General features: G+C 38.2%; 1 protein-coding gene across 1 annotated transcript in view; it reads left to right on the top strand.

Moving 5' to 3' along the window:
* LOC108576277 (membralin) overlaps window positions 1–15,757 on the top strand; it is an 80,234-nt gene extending 64,477 nt beyond the window's left edge. Inside the window, exons 11-13 of the mRNA XM_017939235.1 lie at window positions 1,053–1,152; window positions 11,572–11,917; window positions 13,847–15,757. Of these exons, the coding sequence (XP_017794724.1) occupies window positions 1,053–1,152; window positions 11,572–11,917; window positions 13,847–14,067 (667 nt within the window). The 3' untranslated portion in view covers window positions 14,068–15,757. The remainder of the gene's footprint in view (window positions 1–1,052; window positions 1,153–11,571; window positions 11,918–13,846) is intronic.
* Window positions 15,758–23,385: the final 7,628 nt, after the last annotated feature.

Genomic DNA, 23,385 nt, shown 5'->3' on the forward strand with positions numbered 1-23,385 from the left:
TTTCCACATTTTTTTTACATGAAAAGTTCGACACGGAAACGAGAGAAAATTTCAATCTACAATTGCTGAATTATCGCGTAAATAAACGAAGAGACGTTGCTGTGAACAGTTTGAAGTAACGATCGCGAAAGAAAATCTTTGCGACTTTTGTTCGTCGAACAAGCCAGCACGAAATACCGTAACAGGTAATTAAGTTAGAAGGGGATTAAGAGATAAAATGTTTCTGCGTTTTATTTATCATAAACCAGAGGTGGATTAATTCTTGCCGCGATGAGAACAAGCTTCGTGGTATTTCGAGACGCCAAATCGGCAAGTTTTAGTGGTTCAAAAATATTTTATTACTCCGTAAATGTTAGTAAACTGCTCTTTAACGACAGAAACATTTCTATTAATCACACTGAATAAGAAATCGAATTTTTCTAACATGTACCTCTAGTTTCGTTTATTTTCTTCAGATAATTGTAACAATCTGAAGTATTTTTATTATTTCGTCTACTATAATACCCCTGATTCGACAAATTTCCATAAAAACTCCTACTGACTTGCATCCAGCATCGCAAAATTTTTTGAAAGTAATTTTAAATACAAAAATTCAGAGTATCGTCAGAATGATTGCTTATCAATATTCGAAATAAAGACAGAAAAATAATTTCCCTATTTGAAATTGTCATTAACTTCGTACATCATCTTCTCCATCACGTTTCTATAAAATTAGCGTTAAAACCTTATCACATCGATACCAAAAATCCTTATTTTTCAATTTTAACGAATAAAATGAAATTCACCGAATCGAACATTCAGCGAGATCGAGAGGGAACCATAAGCATTGCGTTACGTATAATTTTTTCGTCATACCAATAACGTTCCGTAGAACGCGTCAGCCTCGATATTTCAATAGGCAGGAACCTGATACGATCTGATCGATAAAGCGTCCATGTTGTTGCACAGGTGACAATATACCGTACATACATCGGGGAGTTGTGTAATCTGTTAAGTAACTTTGATGCTGCTACAAGTACGAAAAAAATGATTTCGAGTAATTTCTGTTTCAGATTCTTCTACCTGTACCACTTCTCCTTCTACGCTTATCACTACCGATTCAACGGACAGTACAGCAGTTTGGCCCTTGTCACATCCTGGCTTTTCATACAGGTGACACAATTTTTACTTTTTTAAGATTTCTCGTCATTCGTTTTCACGAATTTTTCGTGATATCGTTACGACAAGTGTTTCAGTGATTTTTGTTGGAAGCGGATTTGATGCAATATTTGGGGAACATTTTTATTTAATTAGATTGAAAAAGGGAAACTTTGATGGAACGAAAATGTAAAAGTAATTTTTATTCTTTTCAATTGACGTATTTTAAAATATGTTTTCTCTTCGAATATTTGCTTTGAATATTTATTTCTACCCATTTCATTCGCTATTCCGTTCAGAAATTTCACTCTTATTACGCATTAACCGTTCCAACACAGCTATCTTGAAAATATGAACGTGTCGAACGAGAATAGGAAACAATTTTGTCGAGTACCGGGAATTTCATATCTTATCGTTTCGGTGATACTATTGCTTCAAGTGTATTGTTGGCAAATTAGAAGAAGAGTAAAAAATTATTCCTCGATTTTTAATATAAATCAACAGTTAGTGCCATTTGAGAGCGTCTGAAGATAGGTAAAATTTGGGAATTTTTTTCATAGCTAACTACTAACGCAAAAATTTCAATTTTTTTACAGTATGTAAATGTAACTTCCCACTTTCTTCTCCAATTTTTAAAAGTAAAAATATCACAAAGTGAAAGAGTTATCGAGAAACCTCTTCTACTAGACTTCTACCATTTTCACTTTCCAAAAATTGTCGAACAAAGCTCGAAGTTACGTTTACATCCTTAAAAAAAATTGAAACCTTCCACTTAGTACTTACCCTCCCCAAAAATTCCCAAAATTAACTCTACTTCTCAGCACTGCACGCAAAAGCAACATTATCGTATATTCTAAATCCTCCCAAAAACTCGATGTTCCGTTGTCGTACCTATACAGCAAGCATGTTCACAAATTTACAACTAAGAGCAGAATAAACAGCCGACAAATTAGGATCTCGCGGAGAGCATGTTAGCGGTAAACGATCGTGGACGCGGCGTTCGTTCCACTACAAATGGACCCGGTTTACCCGGTGAAAAATACGGGAACATTTGGATGGCGAAACGTGTACTTAGGTAAAATGTTTTGGGATTAAGACACGAGCAGTCATCACGGATGGCGAAATAATTGTCCCCACCCCTTTAGCCGTAAACGGTCCTACGGGGGATGCGAAAGTTTGCGCGAGAACAGTTGCTCGTTCGCGTTGAAAACGGGCATTAATCAGGGAATACTTTGCGACGACCTACTTGAGAATATACTCGGCCGGGCCGAATAAATATGTTTCCCCGGGTGAAGTTAACGCTCGTGCTTGCCGGCACTTATCAAAGAACTCCGCTCAAACAATGGGCGCACGTTTGGAAATTATGTCACGGAGTACTTTTCCCCTTTTTCACGTTCCGCCTACCCGATCGATCATCTCTCCTGACATCGATCGCGAGGAATTTCTCGAGAGGGCTGCAAATGTGTTTGCCTTTCAAATTGCTTAGCCCCGGATGTTCGCCGTGCGTGAAAATATGTTTTCTCTCGTGCGGCGAGAGAGAGCCGCGCGTTCGATTGGACGCTCGAGCCGACCGAATTAAATCGATAGGAACGTAATGATGAACATTGTGGAGCGAATTCGTTCCGCCGGTGGTAGGAACGTACGGAAGAATAATCGTCGGTGTTTATGCAGGAGTGTGGCCCTTTTATGTTTCTACGTAATTAAGTGTCACACTTAGGGGAAGTGCGTGCGTTGCTGGACTCGAAGATTTTCGAATTACTGGGAGTTCTAGGGGAATGCAGAATTTTGGGCCAGATTTGGGGATTTTGGTTGGTAAGGGAAGTTCAGAAAATTTGAAATTTTGCAGAAATGTAGTTTAATTCAGGCTGATAACGACATTAATTTTGTTTCGACGATGAGGGATGAAAATATCTCGAAAAGGAAAATTTGCAAACCCCAAAATTGAAAAGAATTTTAAACTTTGCGGAAGTGTAGTTTAATTCAGGCTAATGGCGAAATTATCTTTGTTTCGACAATGAGGGGTGAAAAACAGTTCAAAAAGGAAGTCTGGAAACCCCAAAATTTAAAAAATGTGAAACTTTTCGGAAGTGTAGCTTCTGAGCGGAAGTGTAGGTTGCGAGCTTTTGTACTCGATAGAATTATTTTCTTCAACAATTTTGGTCATAATACTAAAGTTACGAGGATCGTTATCCAGTTGTTTTTCTGGAGAAAAGTGAGCAATTTTTCGAAGGCAGATTTTCTTCCGAGTCCAACGAGGTAAAACGAAAGGCGAATATTTTATAAGAGATCCGATTGGCTCCTGGTAAAAGTTCTGCTATTGACAGTAACGGTGGCGAATGAAGAGCTGTTGTTTTGCAACCTAGACTCGCCATCTCTTAAACTTAAGTTACGTAAACGCGACCAGGACAATGCATTTGACAGTTCAATCGATAGGAATGATTTAATGCCAAATTAGTGCTTCAGTGAGTAAGCATGAATACCACTCAATTTTAGTTTGTCATGTAAAATTCATCCTTGAATATATCAGGTGGTGTTAGATTAAGTAGCCATTTTTCTAGGTCGAAATAATAACGCTGTATTGTCGGAAATAATGATCTTTATTACGTTGAAATGTCTATCATTAGTATTAATGGCCTTTTGCTAAGGAAGCACCAATTCGTATGTTCTATTTTTATAAAAGTTAGCATCTTTTTAACACATTGGCGACGGGGCGTTCGGAGTCGCGTTTGACGTGGGTACGGGGCGATTTCGCGTCTTTCCTTGTAATCGCGTTACGCTGGAAATAACTTTTTAACTAATTAACATTTCACAAAGGAATTTTGGGGAAAGGTGTAAATAACTTTTGTGCGTAAAAATGTATACTTTTTAAAGTGCAAACGTCAGAGGTTCGTTCTCAACCTTTTTATTATTTGTTAAGAAATACATATTTATTATTCTTCTTACGGTAATATATAAAAATTAATATTTCTTCTTCGTATGGTACGTTTGGAAACAGTTACCAAGATGTAACGGTACGTTACAATCTTTACACATATAACAAGTCTCTCGACGTCTGTTATGTGAATAACACACACGACACCTTCTTCTGACTTTCTTATTTTTGCTCAAAATTCTTACAGGTTCGTGTTGTTTCATATTTCCTGTCAGTCTTTCCAGTGGATCGAAGTGAGGTGCTCGTGCGGAAGTTGATAGTTCTAGCCATGCTTCAGCTATATTCAGCATGAAATCGTGGAATCTCATTTTTGACTGTGGATTAAGAATTTGAAAAATACTTTTTTAGTCCATTTCAGAGTTTTTCTAAAGATAGGGTTGTATTGATCGAGATATTGAACAAGGTCGACACCATTCATATATTGATTGTAATCTATTATACAATGAGGTTTTTGGATAGGAAGCCTCGTGTTGCGGTCAATTTTATTCGAATTTATCATTTTAGCGTTATGAATGGTAGAGATCATTTGAATATTGCGTTTTTTTCCACTCTTCCATATCTGGAGCATAATTTCTCCTTTTCTCTTGTGGCATGTTTCTCCACGTTGTAGTTGTACGTCTTTTAAAGAATTTGGGATTCTCCGATTTGTTCTTATTGTCCCACAAAGTCTGACCTTTTGTGATAATAATATAGAAGCTAAATTTACACTATTGTAAAAGTTATCTGCATATAGATGATGCCATTTGTTTAGGTATTGATCCATTACGTTCATGATGGTGTTCTCCAACTTGACATTCTTTCCACAATAAAGAATAAAATTACAAATATGTCCTGTTTTGGACTCGCAAACCATTCTATGATAACACACACGACACCTTCTTCTGACTTTCTTATTTTTGCTCAAAATTCTTATAGGTTCGTGTTGTTTCATATTTCCTGTCAGTCTTTCCAGTGGATCGAAGTGAGGTGCTCGTGCGGAAGTTGATAGTTGATCCGATGGTTCATTCGTTGCTTCTTCAATATCAGAGTACGATGTATCAGCGGTTGTTTCTAGCCATGCTTCAGCTATATTCAGCATGAAATCGTGGAATCTCATTTTTGACTGTGGATTAAGAATTTGAAAAATACTTTTTTAGTCCATTTCAGAGTTTTTCTAAAGATAGGGTTGTATGCGAGATATTGATCGGCAAGGTCGACACCATTCATATATTGATTGTAATCTATTATACAATGAGGTTTTTGGATAGGAAGCCTCGTGTTGCGGTCAATTTTATTCGAATTTATCATTTTAGCGTTATGAATGGTAGAGATCATTTGAATATTGCGTTTTTTTCCACTCTTCCATATCTGGAGCATAATTTCTCCTTTTCTCTTGTGGCATGTTTCTCCACGTTGTAGTTGTACGTCTTTTAAAGAATTTGGGATTCCGTTCATGATGGTGTTCTTCAACTTGACATTCTTTCCACGATAAAGAATCAAATTACAAATATATCCTGTTTTGGACTCGCAAACCATTCTATTGAGAATGCCATATTTTATAATTTTACTAGGGTTGTAAACTCGGAATTGAAGTCTTCCCCTCCATGGGGAATAGATTCTGTCCTGGTTCATATACACTTTTCAATTTATCTAGAAAATAATCTATAATTTCCTGCACTTTTATTAGCTTGTTTTTATTTGCATGGACAACTGTGTTATTAGTGAAATGCAGGAAAGTACAAATTTGTAAAAACCGATCTCTACTCATAGTATTGCCAAAAACTGAAGTTGCTATAAGTGGATTTGTGGACCAATAATTGTGTATCTTGTTTTTCCTCACTAAGCCCATAATTATTATAAGGGCAAATGCTTTCTTGATTTCCGGAACTGTGACATCGACCCATTTAGATCTATGTGCAGGATTTTTATATCTGTGGCTATTTGTGTTATGATAACGATTTGTTTCAAGCACAATTTTTTCAAATAAATCATCCCCAATGAATAAAGGATTTCTGCATCTGATCTTTGAGGATTGTCTGCAAAGATTTTCACTCCAGTAATACCTTCGAATTGTTCGTTATGTCTTTCTGGATCAAATTCCGACCAATCCGTATTATTTTCTTCTATTTCTATTTCTTCTTCACTTGATGACGACGAGGAAAGCACACGTAATAAACCCACTCTTCGTCGTAACGGTACAATACAGAGTCTTCACTGTCATTTTCAGCGACGTCTGATAAAGAGTCTTCACAGATCTCCGAAACGAATTCTTCCTCCATTTTTTGGATTTTTAGAAAAATATAACAAATAAAATTTTTACTATTCAAACACAGGAAAGCACTGACTGCTCAGAAACACATACGATAGTTGTTGCGAGCGTTCGACCTTGTGCGGTTCTGAGCTCGCTATGGTTCTGCTTTGAATTAAAAATTCTGAACCTCGTTGAAAATGGATACAGACACTGTTCTTTTTCGTTGTTCCTTAGGTGATGTTTATTCGTAATCTGAGACCTTTCGGTTGTGAGGTGACTTAAGTCACCTCGCAGAGGGCGCGTAAGGGGGATGAGACCCGCGGATAAGTTGTTTGACATGTATCGAGTTGGCGAAGAGAGGTGGTTGAAATATGCTATTGGTTAATCATAGTCTGTATTTTGAAGAAAAGGTAACCGCCCTCTCGCCGATGGTCACTCGCAGGTACAGAAGTACCTTCGAGCGACGCTCGTGAGATATCCGTGTGTCTCCGTGCGACGCAACAATAGCTGCAAAGGCCAAGAACAGACTAAAAGATTTTACTCTTGCCCTGTCAATGCAGGGTCACTGTACCAACCATACAGAAATATCTTATTCTGATATAAACAGAGTTACTTGAAATCTGTCACTATGGTCTGAAGCAACGCCCAAGCGTCGAATGTGTACCACATCACGCTAACGTTGTATATACAGTCACGGTATCAATCATCACGGAATATAATAGAAAGTTAAAATCATAAATACTCTTTTCAATTCGAAGAGAATTTCTGAAGAGAAATCGAACCATTGATAACGTCTTACAAATTTATATTGGGACAAATATATGAAGATATCGATGACGCGAAAACGCGTCAACCGTCGCCAATGTGTTAATTCGAGAAATTCTTCACTTATTTCATGTCATGATTCAGCTGTACACTAACTAGAATTCTAGTAGATTTTAGTAAAATTTAGTAGACTTCAGTCGATTTTAATAGAAATCTGTAAAATTTCAATTTTTATAAAAATTAGCATCTTTTTAATTCGATAAATTCTTTACACATTTCGGCACGATTCAGATCACTAACTAGAATTCAGTAGATTTTAGTAAAGTTTAGTAGAATTCAGTCGATTTTAATAGAAATCCGTAGAATTCAATTTTTATAAAAATTAGCATCTTTTTAATTGGATAAATTCTTCACACATTTCAGCACGATTCAGCTGCACTAACTAGAATTCGGTAGATTTTTGCAGGTTCCAAAAGATTTCAGATCTTACTAGATCTTTGTAGGTTTCAAAAGACTTCAGATTTCAGTAGAATACACTAAATTCTAATAGAATCCAGTAAATTTTTCTAGATTTTACCAGAATTCAGTAAACTTCAGTATCTCGTCAATTATTCTAACATCAGCAATGCCACGTGGCACAAAGTAATACTTCAACGATACCGTATCGAATCTTGAAAAAATTCAACTGTATTTATCTTTATTATTCAGATAATTTTTGCCACTTCTCCCAGACTGATTGCATTTCGCAAACACGTTATCATTGCAATCAACCGTAATCATATCAAATATTGTTTCAAACGTTTTATCGATGTACGTTACTAACATAAAATTAAGAATATTCAAAAAACTACAAATTTCGTTCGTAATCACTAGTTACACAGATTATCGAGCTTTTTACACCCTAGCAATAGATCGATTTCATTCAGCCTGGTGCTACCTTTCTCGAAATTAATCAGTCAGAGGAGACAATTAAGAACGATCTCGATGTGCAAACACGATGTGCCCGGTAATCGATATCATTTTGCGAAGAAAAATAAATTTTTGCCGCCGGGACGAATTATATGCTAGGTAATCTGATTCGATAGCGTACATTGATAATCCAATGAATCATAATTAGATCATCGCGATGGGCGTATTAACAGTTATTATTATAATGGCGTTACAATAGCTAGCTGTTGCGTTAATAACTACGTCCGACATGTACCGTATATACATATATTTTGTGTGGAAAAATGAAATACCATTAAAGTGTAATGGAACGGCTAATTAGCCGATAAAAGATGCGAATGAATAACAGATTGGTCTGTTATACGTGCGTATAAAAGGAATATTCATTTTGTCGTGCTATCGTGCATTAAAAGTGCGGTGGAAACTCGTAATAATTTCGCGGCGCAGCGCGCGTGTATCTAACGCAGAGAAATGGCAGTTTTCCGAGAAAAATTTCTTTCTCGAATAGAACGAGCGATGCAAACGACAAGAAATTGATCGTATTTGATTTGGTCTGCGATATTCGAATCTCTTCAACGAGAACAGTATTCTTTCGTTGAACGAAGGAAATGTAGAGCATGACGATATGATTTTTAATAATTTTGCAGATTTTTCTTTGTCACTGTGCGTGAAAATTGAGACACTCGAATATATTTCATTAATATTTTAGGTCATTTATTGTAACTTAGATCGATATTTCCAACGAACCTTTAAATTTGATAAAAAAAAAAAGTGCCTTCCAATTTCGCAAATTTTTCCTATTTTTTTTTCGGTAGGTACAGAATTTTCCTGGATTTTCATTCAAATATTTTTCACTTTAGGCACGAACTTATGGGACGACCTAATATTTGTATTAATCATATAATTCATATTTGTCAGGAGTATTGAAATACCTAAATAATTATTGCAAATGATCAAAAATTTAATTCAACATAATTTCTTCATAGACTTCAGTTCGCCATATTTCTTCTACTCAATTCTCCAACTCCGCACAAATCATTTCTGCAGTTCCAGTCTTTTTACTACCCTTCGATGATTATTCTAACGCGACAGTTCCCATTTTTCAAACGCAATCCGGTTGAAACGCGACCCTCGACCACTCCGCACCGAATAAAACCGGAAAAGCTACGTTTGACCCAGTAATCACGAATTTCAACAATATTCCCATCGCGTCAGAATTAACTTACTCCTGTCTCAGTCACGATTAAAACATCTGCCGATAGTTTAGTAACCAGGTAAGCGAACGATCGACAATTATTTCCCCGGAACGAGTTTACGAATCGAGGAAGCCGCGGGAAAATTTGAAAAGCCGCTGGGCAACAAGACACGATCGGCTAAACCGGATCACTTTGACTCCTGCCATCATCTCTCTCTCTCTCGCTCGTTCCTTTTGCTATAGAGGGGCGATTAACCCCGCGGCGTAATTATATGCCGGCCGATATCGATGTCATCGGCCTTGATTATCCAGCAAACGACAACCCGATTTCCTCTGTAATCTGTTTCACCCTAGCTATCGTTTTAACCCGGCTTCTTCCTTCTCTTTCTCTGAACCGTTCCTCGTTCTCCTCCTCTCGACTCGAGCATTGCAGTTCTCTCTCTCTCTCTCTCTCTTCCTCGTGGACGTCTTTTTTTCTGAAACGGTGCAGATTCGTTTCGTTATACTCTCGACGGATCACCGTGGATACCATTTCCTTCATGTCGACGACAGGTGCCCGGTCTCGAGATATCTATTTTCCATATTCAACCCCTGCTCGCTTCTCCCGCCCCGTTCTTTCCTACCGTCTCTTCTGCCTTCTTCCTTTCTCTGCCGCCACCCTTTCTCCTCTGTTTCTTCTTCGTCTCTGTTAAGCTATCGGTTTGCGCGTTTCATTTTGACGTTGTTTTTTGCATCTCCAAGCTGGACTGCTCTTCGTCTGGCGGAGCATCCTCGTTGGATTTTTATGTCGCTCCGAGCACAAACGTGTATCGATTGAACGTTAACGGTGAAACTCGGCGAGAAAGTAGCTGTACGTTTCTTTCTATCGAGTTAATTGTTGTTTCGTTCTTGGTTATCGGTGTTGATTGTTTTGTAGATAGATCTTATTACCATTTTTGGTAAGAGATACTGTTCCAATTATCGGTTATGTTTCCACGCGTTGTGCCCTGTGTTCGCTATCTGGAGTGACCTGATTAACCAAATCGGTTATTGAACCTGAAGCTCGAGTGACGTTGTTAAGGGGAGGAGGTAGAGATGTAACGTATCTTTTCAAGTGGGTAATCAAGGTAATCTTGAGATTTCTTCACTTCTGTTGGAAAGATCGAGATCTCGTGTATGATTGCTTGCGAGGGAACATCTCGAAGTGATAATCGCTAATTTTGATGACATTACGTCACATGTAGTAGTTTTTCAAAATATACTCGACGTGGATTTTTTTTATAGCGATAATTGTCTGTAGCGAGCAGATAAAATTCGTACTCAAAGTTAGACGTATGTTAAAGGTAAATTATTAGAGACAGAGGAATGGTATAAATTGACAAATTTTCTATTTTCCTTATATTTCTTTACGATTGCAAACTTTTGACCCTGAAAATCATAATATCAGAGGTAAATTATTAGAGACAGAGGAATTCCAAAAATTATCCATTTTTTTCCTTTCCAGGGTAAATTTCTCTAGATTCGAAAGAGTCTGTTCCATCGAAATTTCCTCATTTGCTCGACGATAACGCGAAATTATTCATATCCTACATGCACGCGCAAAATGTTTGCAACTACGTTGAATAAGGGTATTGCGATCGGTAGCAAGTGTGGCGAAGGGGGTGGAGAAAGAGGGATAGAATGACACAGGGGTTTCGAAGGGTGCGAAGAAAACGAGAGAAACGGTATAGAACAAATTTGGCGAATTTCCATATAAATTTGCTGGCACGAGCGACACACACACACACACACACACGTATACGCACAGTTCGCAGAAACAAGCGATATCACGAGGAACCTGTGCCACAGTTCCTGTCTTCCACCTAACGCTTTCAACGATGGCCAGCGTGTGGCCGCTGTAAATTCTCCAACTAAGTATGATCGTTTCAATATAGTATCGTCAAATCGACGATTCATTAACTGTGCTTATTAATTCAGATAGATTATTCGATTCACAGAGAAAGGGGAACACGAAGAGTATGGCGCATTTTAGAAATATTCTTTTTACAAATTTTCTACCATTTTATTCCACCTGTATAACATCCATTATTTAAAATACTATTTCAGATATTTTTTCTCCGAATTTTACCCAACTCTGGTTGTAATTCATAAGAGAAATTGTACTTTACTTTGTCAAATATTATGATTTCTTGCGTTACAGTACCATTTCGTTTCTCAACTTATTTTCACTCTGAAGAAATATTTCATTTTATCTTTCAAATAATATTCGCAATTCTGTTTAAACCAGGGTGCATAATTTATTCTAAATTTTGCACAGATCTGTTTCAAAGTGAATACGACATGAAATACAAATGAAACAAAACCATATTTCTGTTGTAATTTCAGCACTCTATGCTCTACTTTTTCCATCATTACGAGCTGCCAGTGATCCTACAGCAGGCACAACTGCAACACCTTCTCTTCCGCAATCCTCCGCAACCTGGAATGGCCGAACCTTCGCCCGAGCCTTCGCCTAATCTGAATAGGGCACTCACCAGCACCGAACCATCGTCCGAACCTTCGCCAGTTCAGGAACCAGCGGTTGTCAGAGCGCCAGAACAGACGGAAGGAACATCTTCACCGACCTCGCCGCAGGTTCAGCCGGATTCTGCCACTTCCGGTGTCCAGCCAGAGGGAAGCACCGAAACGTTAACAGAAACTTCTTCAAGTAGAGAAGAACAGAGTAACGGAGGTACGTGGAGTTAAATTGTGATTTTGATTCTTTGCCAGGGAAACGTGTGCTCTCTGTTTTCCCGCTTGCATTAACAATTTGCGTGAAAGTGTTCATTGTACGCGCTGCCTTTGAGTGTCGTGTGCTTACAGCTTTGGCCACAAGTGTTAGGCACTCTAATACGAATTATTTCTAATCTGGAATTTGCGGCTTTGATATTTTATGTAATATGAAAATCTTCTTTTTGTGATAAATTCGTTTTTTGGGCAAATTAATATTTCTTTCACTGTAAACTATAATTTTAAAAATACTTTTGTAACCATTTTCGTCGTCTGACAGATCACATTAGTTAAACAACCTAATCTAATTTAACCTCACACTTTATTCAATATACAAATTTGTTTCTGGTCTATTTTTACCGTTTAACGTTCGTACCTCTGGTTTAAGAATAAAAGTACACGGTTCGAATCGTTTTACCAATGTTCAACACGCACTTTGCAGATCTTGTATTACTAACACTCGTCACTCGACATCGCTTGCATTATTTGGCACGCGATACCTTACAATCGTGTTTCAATTTGCAGTGTTGCACTGGACCCAATTACTTTCCCCGCTTTTATTTTCATGCACCACAGTTATTCGATCGTCGCTTCGACGAGCGAAACCGATATGTCGAAATTTTGCACTTATGTATCAACTAAGAAATAATTAATCAACATAAAATTTCGTCCAACATCAAAATTCAGAGGAAGATATTAAATTGTCATCATCGTCACAAAGCTTGCAGTTTCATTCTCATTACAAAGGATCTACCGAAAATTATTCTCTCTATTGTTCACTCTTTTTTTGTTTTCATATTAACATTCATCGAGTTTTTTTTGTTCCTCCTTTTTTTGCAACTCGAAATCCCTTGTACACGATGTTTTAATTTCAATTTAACTTTGCATATTGAATTGCACGTGGAACTTGTCGACTTTTGCGTAACGTGTTTCCATTGTGGTGAGAAATAATGTCATCCGGTTGTAAATTTAATAAGTATTCAGCGAATTTCAGTGTTCGTTTCATGGGTCCATCGCGCAGTATTAATTTTCATAAAGGATACTTTGCAGTTACACGTTCGTTTTTTCTTCAGCTGTGATTTTTGTTGCGGCACTGTTGTCTCATACGCTTAACGAAAAACATACGAACATTTTTTCCATCCCTGTGTTACGCATTCACGCCAGTGTTTCCCTCAGCTTTGTTGTATTTTCGTTTCAAGCAGACGGAACGGTAACTAAATTAGTCAGCTCGATTAGGCAAAAATAGATATTTAACCCTTTCACTGCTCTGTTGGCTTTGAAAATTTTCTCGCGCCGTGTTATTGGCAATTTTTGCATACGTCTTTGCATATTTTCACTCTTCAATTTTTTAATTTCAATTTCAACATTTCTGAAAATTTGTAAACGCCAAAACGCAAGATTTTGCGGCTCAAGTATTGAAATCTATCGCAGCGAAAGGGTTAAAAAAATAGAGAATTCGTATTTATCCAATACTACCAAAAATAATCAAACTGATCAAATTACGATGATCTAAAAATATCACCGTGCATTTTGGTATTCAAATTAACCCTTTAACTGGGGACGACGACGAGTTAACTCGTGAGCACGAAATGCTTCTCCTTCGCCGTGGAACTTCGAAAATAACAGACGTAAATTTAAACTCGACGTTTTTCTAAGATATAAAAAAAAAACATAATTTATTCGATGCACAAAATGCGCTTCCACTGGTTAGCTCTCCAGTTAAAGGGTTAACATCGACATTTCGTTGCCTCCTGCATTCAATTACCATCGTCACCGTGTCTTTTCGTCCTCGTTTCCATCATCATTTCACTCGCTTCCGTTCCCCAATCGCTTCGAGCTTCTCCCAAACTCAACACACGACGAAGCTGAGAACGTTGCTTTGAAATCTTAGCGACAACAGAGAGCCCAACGACGTCCACGGCGTCTAGCACGAGCACAGAGACGACGAGCACGGAGGCGAAAACGGTGGTGGCGATATCCGGCATCGGAGCCGCCTCCTCGAAAGCGGGGGACAATGGATCATCCAGCGATATTTCTACGTCGGAGAGCTTCGAGGTGATCGAACCTACGGAGGCGACGCGGAAGGAAACGGCGTCTTGTCAGGACAAGTAGGAACGCTAAAATGCCTCGAGCCCATGCCAGTTGCATAGAGATCGACGTGTCCAGGGGAAAAGAAGGGAAGGTTGTCATTTCAACGCGGCTGCATCTTCGAAACCAGCAAGATCTTAAGGAGATCCCGCGCGGAGAGGAAATTTTCGGTCAGGCGTTAGCGTGTTTCGCAAAGAAAAAGGAAAAAGACCTGATCGCTATTTTCCGCCGGTGTAAAATGTTTATTTTATAACTGATCGATATGACCGAAGTGGTGGGGAATAACTCGCCCTTGGAAGCAGAGAAAGAGTAGCCTGCGGTGCCAGTGGGTGGATAGGTGTTAGGTTTAAACGAGTAACGAGTAAATTAGGGGGACTACAAATTAGTAGTGATGTGAAACGGGATAACTGGTTGCTGGATTTCATCGCGCATGAGATTTCCAGATCACACGGAGGATAGACTTCTCTGCTAGTTACAGGTGGACGTGTACGAAAAAGTTGAAATCTCGATGGAAATGCGAGAGGAACGGTCCCCGCGTGTCTGTGTATAGATTAGATGTAGGATTTTTACCGAGGACTTGAACAGTGATCGAGCTTACTACGCCTACTACTGTGCGGTCTTGACATCAGTTGTGTCAACTTTTAGAGTTTTCTAGAGCAGGTGAATTTTAAACACACACACAGAGTATGTCTATTCGTCGATCGTTTTCTCCAAGGTGCGATATCATTTCACCTTGCTCTCGAGTGTTTCTTAGGGGCGCAACAAGTTGGAGTGCCTTCGGTGAATATACCTTCTTTTCCGTTCTCTGTTTCATTTTTGATTTTTTTTTTTTTGTCGCGGACGAACACTGGCAATGCTGAAACAGTGGGCAGCTTGAACATACTACGTCAGGGGACGGGGGCATGTTCGAGTTCGTTGCATTTTTGGTATAACAAAGTGTGAGAGAGTTTCGTTTCGATGTATGTATCTATTTCTACTTTTAAGCTAAGCGGACGATTTTTAATTATTCGTTTACAACTGTCTGCAATCGCGTCCCGACTCCATCTGGGGATGGAAGTGACGTTTATTCGCGCGGCGAGAAGAATTTTCGCCAAGCGTCGTTACAGACGAATCGTTATACGGATCGAAACGCCGTTTGTACAGTATATAAAGCTAGAATTCTTAATGTCTCACGGGCAAATTCTCCAACGTTGTTTCTTATTAGACTTAACAGAGAAAAAAAAAAACACAAAAAAAAACAATACAGGTTAAGGGAATTGTAGTACGCTAGAGATGATGTGTCGGTGTCGTGCGAGATCTTCGAAAATTCTTGTAACATTTACACAGGCTTACGATTAAAAAAAGAGAAAAATAAAAGACGACGGCCGAACGAAGCGAAGAATATTGTATATTACTGTAAGTGTATATCGTTTTACCTGTTACGTGAAGGCTTCTCACGGTTGGTTATTGTAAAAAAACAAAAAAAAAAAAAAGAACAAAATAATCTTTACTGTATCATATGTCCGAGGTGAAGCATCGTTGCAGGGATCGTGCGTGCCTCTGTTAATTAATTACGTTTCCCTTTTACACTTCTTCGAGCGAGTTTACCGGCGAGTTTCTTTCTTTCTTTTTAACGTCCGAGGATCGAACGTCACGTTCAGTTTTTAATAAGTTATCGATCGTAGCGAGTAAGAATTAAATTGGTGACAGAAGTTGTAAAGAGCTACTTACCACACACACATATACACAAAACTATGAACGTTCTCCTATCGATGTGTATATGCAAATTTATTGTAAATCGACGATGATGATGTTCGTGTTTGAACGTCGGATTTTCAACGCTCGATCGCGGGCATCAGTGTGTACGTTTCCGTGTAAAGGTTGTAAAGTGGAGAAGAAACGATCGTTTTATTCCTTCTTTTTTTTTTTTTTTTTAAATTTCGATTCGTCTGTGTAAAATACTTTCCTAAACTATTTACGGCGTAAGTCTGTTTTCTGATTGTACATAATACCGCACCTACGATTCTTACTATTACAAATTGTACTACTGCTGCTCTTACTGATAGATTACAAATAAATGTAAAGGTGTTGCAATACAGCGTATTCACACAATTCGGGTGAGCTTCTTTTACTTCGCGTGTTCCCTTTCTAGTTTAGCAATGAAGGATTTTTGAATGCCTTCAATCTCGCTGTATTTCTTCCGTCGGCTATACCTCCTGTATTTCTTCCGTCGACTATACCTCCTGCAAGAAGTATCACACTGTTCACGCTTCCGATCTTAGCCTGAACGTTCCTTGCGCCTACGATCGCGAATTTTCTAGGTAGTTCCGGTGATAAATCTAGTAGAAGATGCAGAACAAAATTCGTCTCTTCCTTTCCGTCTATCTGTGCGGCTCGAACCGTTTTTCCGTTCCATAAGCAACCGTTGTACCGTTTTGTACGTCAAATTCCTCTGGTCGCGAATGATCCAGACAAGGGTCTCGGGTCGGAACACGGAAAATGCAAGGTTTAAAAGAGATTCCCGTGAAATTGGAATTGATTGTTCAAGCGGGACAGCGGGAAACAGCGGGGGAGAGAGAAGTCGGAGGTTGAATCCTGTCGAAGACGCGACTTTCAGATGGCGGTAGAGAAGAAGCGTAGAAACGCCGAAATAGACAAATAGATAGCGGTGTACCTTTGGAGAGGGAATCAAACAGGTGGAAGGTGAAGCAGACGACCAACGTTCCGCGTAGTGAAAAGAAGAAGAGAAAAGGGAATTCTTTTCTCGATGGAGGGAAAAAGAGAGGAGGAAAGGGTGTAGTGAAAGGGGAGAACGATCTTGCGAAAATGTCCAAAGATACACGACAGTCGTACAAATGTAACGATTTATTTTCATTACGACATAATTAGGAAGGAGATCCGTGATTCGATGTCGTGTCCCAGGTTCGTCGCCGTGTTTCTACACGCCCACTACAACCTTGCATACAGACACGCCTTGGTCAAGGGAGCTTTGCAAGTTTCAGACTCAAGAATCGATAGAACGCCCTTCTGTTCCGTTAGTCGCATAGGTTTCCGACGGAGAAGTGAACGGATGGAGCGAAAATAGATACACTTGTTGAGAGAGGCCGTTGATTATGGTAAGATTTGGTAAGAAGAGAAATGAAATGATTTTGTGAATCGTGATTTTTGCACTCGAGTGGCGACTGAGAAGGGAAATGATTAATCGAGGCTCTTTCAAAGCTGATATTTTACAGAACAACAGGTTTGTGGATCTCCCATAAATGTCTAAACAGTGATATAGTTTGAAAGAACCAAGTTCTAGTGAAATCTTACCAGACCTTGTATAATATAAAAAATATATATGAAATATTGAAATAGTTACATTTGTCGATATATGTATGATTTATTTTTATGTTAGTTTTAAAAAATTTCATCAATTTTCAAGGCAATAAATTTTAAGTTAGTTTCCCTATAACAAAAGGATCTTCGAGTGCAAAGGGTTAATGAGTCGAATATTAGCTAACTTTGAGAATTAGGGTAGACGTTAAAACTAAACATACTTTTGTTCCATTTCTTTCTTTCAATTATTTTCTAGGCGTCTAGAAATAAATTTCCCATGATTTATACTACTGTAACTTACTCTTATTTTTTGCCACAATAGAAAGAGCAACGCAATATGGAAAGTGAAAGAAAATAATTAAGGAAGAGTGTAACTCTGCACGTGTGAGTCACGTGCATGAACGTTAAAGGGTTAAATTAAATGTTTCGAAAATTTCTAATTATCGATACGGGTCCATAATCTAGCATTAATGCTCCTTAAAATTGTTCCTTATGGAAATTGTGCGTTCACGTGAGAGAAACAAGCGGAACAAAATGCATTTTCGTCGATCGAAATTGAAAAGGGCTGACGGTGAACAATATGTAAGAGAAATATACGGTGTCGTTGGCCACCTAGAGGATTTTCGTGTGTCCCGGAAACCCGTGTACAGATTCCGGCAGGGTTAGGGGTGAGAAACGAAAGAGGGGAAAACAGAAAGCTCACGGGGGCCGAATTTGCATCCGGCAAAGCAACCTCCGACTACTTTATTTGATTGGCTGCCCGCAGGGTTGCCTTCCACCTCTATAAGCCCACATAGAAGTACATTCTCGTATTTCTCTCTGCTCTTTTATTCAACTCTTCTTCTTATCGTTGTCTTCCCTCTTTCCTTCGCCCCTCTCGATTTTAGCCATTTTCTTCCTCCTTTTCTTCTTTTTCGTTGTTTTTCGCCTATTTTTGAATCCTTGCTTCGTCCCGCTCGATTTTAGCCATTTTCTTCCTCCTTTTCTTCTTTGTTTGACTGTTTTTGAATCTTTGCTTCGTCCCTCTCGATTTTAGCCATTTTCTTCCTTCTTTCTTCTTTTCCTTTTCGTTGTTCTTTCACAATTTTTGAATCTTTGAGAATTGTTACCAAAGTACTGCACATCCACCGTCGTACAGAAATTATCACACGATTTAAACTACATTTGAAGTCGACGTGGTAAAAAAGTGAAGATGAAGAGATAGATGGCAGTGGATCGTATTAAGTTTCATATGGTGGAAATTTTATAGCAAGCTTATGGTTGCTAAATGTTTCATATTTTCTTTATCGGCATTAACACACTTCTTCGATGTCTTCTCCTTTACTTCCTCAACTCGTGTCTTGATCTCCTCTCCTTTTCCCCCTTTTTTCGCCTAACTTTTCTTGCTTCTTTCCTTGACACAGTATCAGAAAAACGGTCCACGATTTACAGACCGCACTGGAACCTTTTAAGCCTTCTTAGGTCATTTCGTTCTGCATCTCGAATCGGATCTATACGGCGAAAGAGCAGGACAAGCTTCAATCCCTGTAATACTTCTTTAACTGGGAAGTATCGCTTGTCTGCTCAAACATCGACGAATATTTTCATTCTCTCTATTTTTTTTTTCTTTTACTCAATCGGTTAGTCGTTTTTCTCTTCTTCTCCTTTGTAAATACACTTTTCAGTCGTGTTTTTACAGAACCAGTTTTTTTCCCGAAGATCAGCATTATTATCAGCCAGAGGCCGAAAATCAACGAATTAATAATTTAAGTAATGTCTGCGCAAAGCGTTGCGATTACGTTTCACGGTATACAACTGGACGAATGAATAACCAGTTACAGGTACACGACATTTTTTATTTAACAGACACAAAGGACTCCACCGAGCGGGGATTTAGTTTGTATTAATGATTCACGTCTGCATTTCATCGGATTATCAGTGAAAAAGTCATTGCCACGCACATTCTTATGTGAACCTTCATTTTCCAAAATATCACTCCACTTTATTTCGTGTTTTGCGTATTATCGCGAATAACAGAAATATTTCAGGTGAACATCATTTTTGCTCCATTTTGTATTTTTGTGTAATTGAAAATTACGTATAATTGAGATGTTTCAAAATTCAAAATTCAGTATTAACTGATTCAGGGACGATTTTCTTCGATAGAAATTAAATCGATAGAAATTAAGCTACTTTCCTTGTTGGGAGATTACGTTATTCATATTTCCTCTGTCACAAATATCGGGATTTTCGGAAAAAACTGAACTGTCACGTATGCGTCAATATCTCTGAAGAAATTGACCGAAGTAAGTTAACTAAGTTTCAAAATTCAGTCTCATATTCGCTGAATTTTTTGAAAATTATTTTCCATTACACTCGTTTCACACCGGTGATATCCTTGGAATAACTGCGTTTCTTTTCACTGTTTCATCGTCAGCGTACGCTTTTCCTTCGATTCAAAGAAGACTCCAATCGTACGAATTACACGATAACAACTCACATAACCGTTGCCACTTAATATTCTTATTATTGGTCCTCCAGTTGTCCATTAGCCGTGTCGCGGGAAGGTCAGGATCGTTTAACGCAAGCGGAGGCGTTCAGCAGACATTGAAGATCGTTAAAAGCTGGACAACCTATGAAAGCAAAGGCACGTGACAAGGTAAGTTTTTGCCCGCTTTTAATGACTACGCCTGAAACATCGATCGACTTTTTCTTCCCGTCCATCGGCAAATGCTCCACGTCGGAATAATCATCCGGTTTAATAAAAACGGCTTATCCGCGAAACAATGGACTGTCGCTTGCAGTGCAAGCCCCAAACAGGCATCATAGAGTCCCACGGCTAAGTACCCGCTCTCATCTACTTTGCTTCACTCGATATTAAGAGATTTTCACTTTGCCCGGACAAAACGACGTGTACCTCCGACGTATATCTTTTAGAATTCTTCCTTGGAAGCGTCGCGAGTTCTAACATCACAGAGTTTCCAAGTGTAAGTCCTCGAGTTTTATGAAACTTGCGTGTAATGTATCATACTTTTCGGAAAAGTATTTCATACGTACTTTTTTTACACGATTATTCCAGTGTTAGGGGTTGAAAACAGCTCTCAAAGTTAGGGTTGGTTTTTTTTTTTCTTCAATATCTCTAAAAGTATTATGCTTTGAAAAATCATTTGAATACCCGAAATGCATATTTTCCAATAAGAGAATGTTCATTTTTTTGAATAATATATTTAAAATTAATATTCTTCGCGTAATCTTTTGATTGCGAAAAGTTAATCCATTCGCATGTGATTATGATCATAAAATAGAGTTCCAAAAATTCTTCTTAGTCCCGATAAAGTGTCCCAACACTTGCACCCACTTTAACCATGAAATCTTTCACCCTTAAAGTAAAGGGTTAAATCGTATAACAGTTTCTGCACGAACACAGCACGTGTCCCAACACTTCTGAACGATACCTGCATTTTATAAACGCCAAGCATGTACTGTAAATTCTTCCGACACAGTCCTTTGTCATTTATTCTACTCTCCTCATTGTGATAATAACATTGTTCAGTAGCAACACATTATCACGTCTTTATCGATGCGTCACTTGAAATTCAAGTTGTACGAGTTCTCCGCGTTTGAAAGTTGCTTGCTTGGTCTCGAAGGGAATTAAACAAGCTCTTTTCCTACTGCAACCTGGACGAACGTTACCCTGGGATATGTCGTTAATTAGCTAATGGCTGACATTGTTCTCTCGGCGTTCGTATGCATATTATAATGCGACGAAATGTATATCGAAAGGTTTCGTTTGAACTTTATGAAAATAGCCCCATTAGAATGATCGAGAAAAATTTCTTTCGCCGTGTCAATTCGTGAACGGTTCTCTTTCAATCGGTATTAACGTGTTTGATCCATGAAAGTGTGTAATACGAGGTATTGTAGAAATTAGCAGGAGACAACGGTATTAACCCTCTCGCTGTGACAGATTCTAGTACGCAAAGCGCGTGACAGATGTCCAACAAAGAGCGCAAAATTTTTTCTTTTCACCGTATTGTTTTACAGTCTCTTTTATCAACACTTTGCACTCGAATTTGTATTCTCGTAGGCACAGACTATGGTTGACGTTGTACTCGAAGTACGATTCTCAGACACCAGAAAGAAAAATTGAAGGAAAATATAAAAGAAATGAAGAGAAAATATAGCCTTTTGAATCTCACTTCTAATTTTTGCTTCCAAATAAATAATTTATCACATATGCATTACTTCCACCGAAAGAGTTCGAATTGCTGAAAAATTTAGCCGAGAAGAGGTCCAAGTACCGAAGGTGAAATTAAGGTGAAAGTGTGCAAAGGATGAAATTAGAGATTAAATTAAGGTGAATGAAATAAATCATTTTCCGACAGAAAATGTTCAACATCCGAAAGAAGTTCGAGCTGCTGCAAGATTTAGCCGAGAAAAAGTCCGTGTAAAGGGTTCGATTAGGGTGAAAGAGCGCGAAGAAATTTTCGATACACTCAGAGGCGCCAAATCAGCAACGAAAGGGTTAAAGATACACTGTGTTGCAGTGAAAGATCATGCAGAAGATGTAAGTTTGCTAAACTAAATTTTGCGTATTTGTCCATCGAAGATGTACTTATGGCTGTTCGTCGCGGATACAGGGTTACCCACAGAACTTAATGGTTTCCCGATAATAATAGTTCTCGAGCTATACTGTAGCTTTAGTATCTTGGACTTCGGTCCTTTCTCGAAAGCGACGAAGCTGCCCGCATTTTGAGTTATAGCAAGTTCTAACTGTCTACCACAGAACTCGGACTTCCCTGAAAATGGTTAGCCTTTGTGAGTTCATTATTCATCCAGTTTCTTACTATGCTTAATGTTCTTGCGAATATTAAAAGCTACGTTTACGTCAATTTCATTATGTCATCTCCTTTCGATATACGGTGTAACACAGAATTGTTCGAATTTACCGAAGTCGCAAAAATTTATGCAAATATTCTTCTCGTTCACATTTTTACTATCTATCGGATATTTTTTTATTATTAATTTCGTGCCGAAAGTGAAAAGTATTTGAATGAAAGTTGAAAAAAAAAGAAAATAGGAAAAAATTGTGGAATTAGGAGGAGCTTTCGTTTTTCTTTTATCAAATTTAAAGGATAACAATGTTGGAAATATTGATCGAAATTGTAAATTTCGACACGAACTTATGAAATGACATAATAGAATGTTTCAGTTCACGTGAAAAAATTCTACAGCGACGACCAAAAGGAAAATAGGAAAAATTTGTGAAATCAGGAGGCGTTCTCGTCTTTTTTATCAAATTTAAAGATCTGAATTGTAAATCTCGTCACGAACTTATGGGATGACATAATAGAATGTTTCCATTGACACGAAAAATCTGATTTTTTTTTTCTCTTTGCAAGCGTTTAAAGCGTATCATAGAAAACGAACGAATGGTACACACGTACACAGCTGTGCAGATGATTTCAACTATACGAATCAACCATAGAATCGTGACTTCGCTTCGATAGTCAATAATTGTGAAGGCCAGAGTTGGCAGGGGTGTTGAGTAGAGACGATACTGTTTTCCACGATCCATCTTTATTCGAAACTAAGTAGAAATACGACCTAGCTTAAACCCTACATGATGAAGGGTGAGTTGAGACTTCATAGGCGTAACCGAGTTTCCCTCTCGCGTCTCCTCGAGACATCTAAATTCTCACAAAAGCATCCTTAAACAATAAAAATTAATGAAACGTTCCGAATAAAAAAAAAGTGAATATTTGCAACAATTATCGTTAAAAAAAAAATCCATTAAAAATCAGTTCATCCTGCAAATGATCTTATTTAACAAACGAAAAAACCTTCCATAATATCTGTTAAACTTTTAAATTTTAAATCGTCCAATAAACGATCTGAGATTTGAAAAAAAATTTATTTGACAAAGGAACACAGAGTTCTGCAAGAACTGTTAACGGGATAAATCAAATTTGCAGTGGAATACTCAGAAATTTGGGTGAAATATGGTACTTAAACAAACGCGGCGGCGTTTTAATCGAGACTGGTGGAAATCTCCACGATATTCGT

The sequence above is a fragment of the Habropoda laboriosa genome, unplaced genomic scaffold (assembly GCF_001263275.1).
Source record: "Habropoda laboriosa isolate 0110345459 unplaced genomic scaffold, ASM126327v1 scaffold212, whole genome shotgun sequence".
NCBI classification, from domain to species: Eukaryota; Metazoa; Arthropoda; class Insecta; order Hymenoptera; family Apidae; genus Habropoda; species Habropoda laboriosa.